The 908-nt window shown below is 31.4% G+C and overlaps 2 protein-coding genes across 2 annotated transcripts in view; one reads left to right on the top strand and one right to left on the bottom strand.

Annotated features, from left to right (window-relative positions):
• Positions 1–902, top strand: part of LOC119594144 (lysine-specific demethylase 2B-like) — a gene marked incomplete at its 5' end in the record, with an annotated part of 6,038 nt that extends 5,136 nt beyond the window's left edge. The window contains 1 exon segment of the mRNA XM_037943211.1: positions 591–902. Coding sequence (XP_037799139.1) covers positions 591–596 — 6 coding nt within the window.
• LOC119594143 overlaps positions 1–908 on the bottom strand; it is a gene marked incomplete in the record, with an annotated part of 99,462 nt that overhangs the window by 72,677 nt on the left and 25,877 nt on the right.

Here is a 908-nt window from a genome sequence, read left to right as displayed (position 1 = left end):
AAGAATTAAAGCTGGTTTTGATAATTGCATAAAAACATTTACTTTCTGCAAGAGAAAATGACAAGTCTGACATTTGTAATTTTCTACTATCCATAAGTGGCGTTTGTTCTATAAAAGTACAGACATGAAGACATCCTATGTGAAATATATTAAGATAAGAGATTTTACACTTAAGAAGTTTTAAACGTCAATATGTGGTATAGATAATTATTATTATACGTTTTTCTTTTTTTCAAACAGAGGAAGTGAAGTATCACCCTCCGCCCTCACTCCTACTTCCCATTTATTCATTTTTCTTTTGTTTCCTCCTTTGTATATGTTGTCTGATCATTACATTGTAATTTATTTATTTAAATGAATCACTTTTAGATCAAAATTTTTCCCAAGTTTCCAGTTGTCAGTGTTTCAAAGGAGTTTTTCCTTTTTTCTTCTTTTTACTTTTTCTCTCCCTTTATCTCCCTTCCTCCCTTGGTTCCTTGACATTTTTGATGTACATTATTAGACTATAATTTTTGAATGAAGAAAGCCAGTGTATCAGTTATTTAAAGTAAGGTTCAGCCAAATTAACAAGTTTTCATTTACCTTCACAGTCGTGACCAAAAAGAGGCTTGTGTTCCACTGACAGTGCGTTCAATTGAAAAATGAAACCTAGTTTTCGTGCAGTAAGGATATGCCAACCTATGGAGGGATGTGTTAAAGAAAATAAATTATGCTGATAGTATCTGTTGCTAGAGATTCAAAGCAATGTACATACATACCTCTGGAGTGAAAGTTCATCCCTTTTTTGATATACTGAGGAAGTCATAATTTAAGAAAATTAGAAGAGTGATGATTTAAGTGCAATTTTCAATTAATAGTAGTTTGATACTGAGTCTGTCTGTCTGTATTCAGATGTTCAAATTTGATTT

This window comes from Penaeus monodon, chromosome 33 (assembly GCF_015228065.2).
Source record: "Penaeus monodon isolate SGIC_2016 chromosome 33, NSTDA_Pmon_1, whole genome shotgun sequence".
NCBI classification, from domain to species: Eukaryota; Metazoa; Arthropoda; class Malacostraca; order Decapoda; family Penaeidae; genus Penaeus; species Penaeus monodon.
This window is presented reverse-complemented; position numbering and strand designations above follow the sequence as displayed.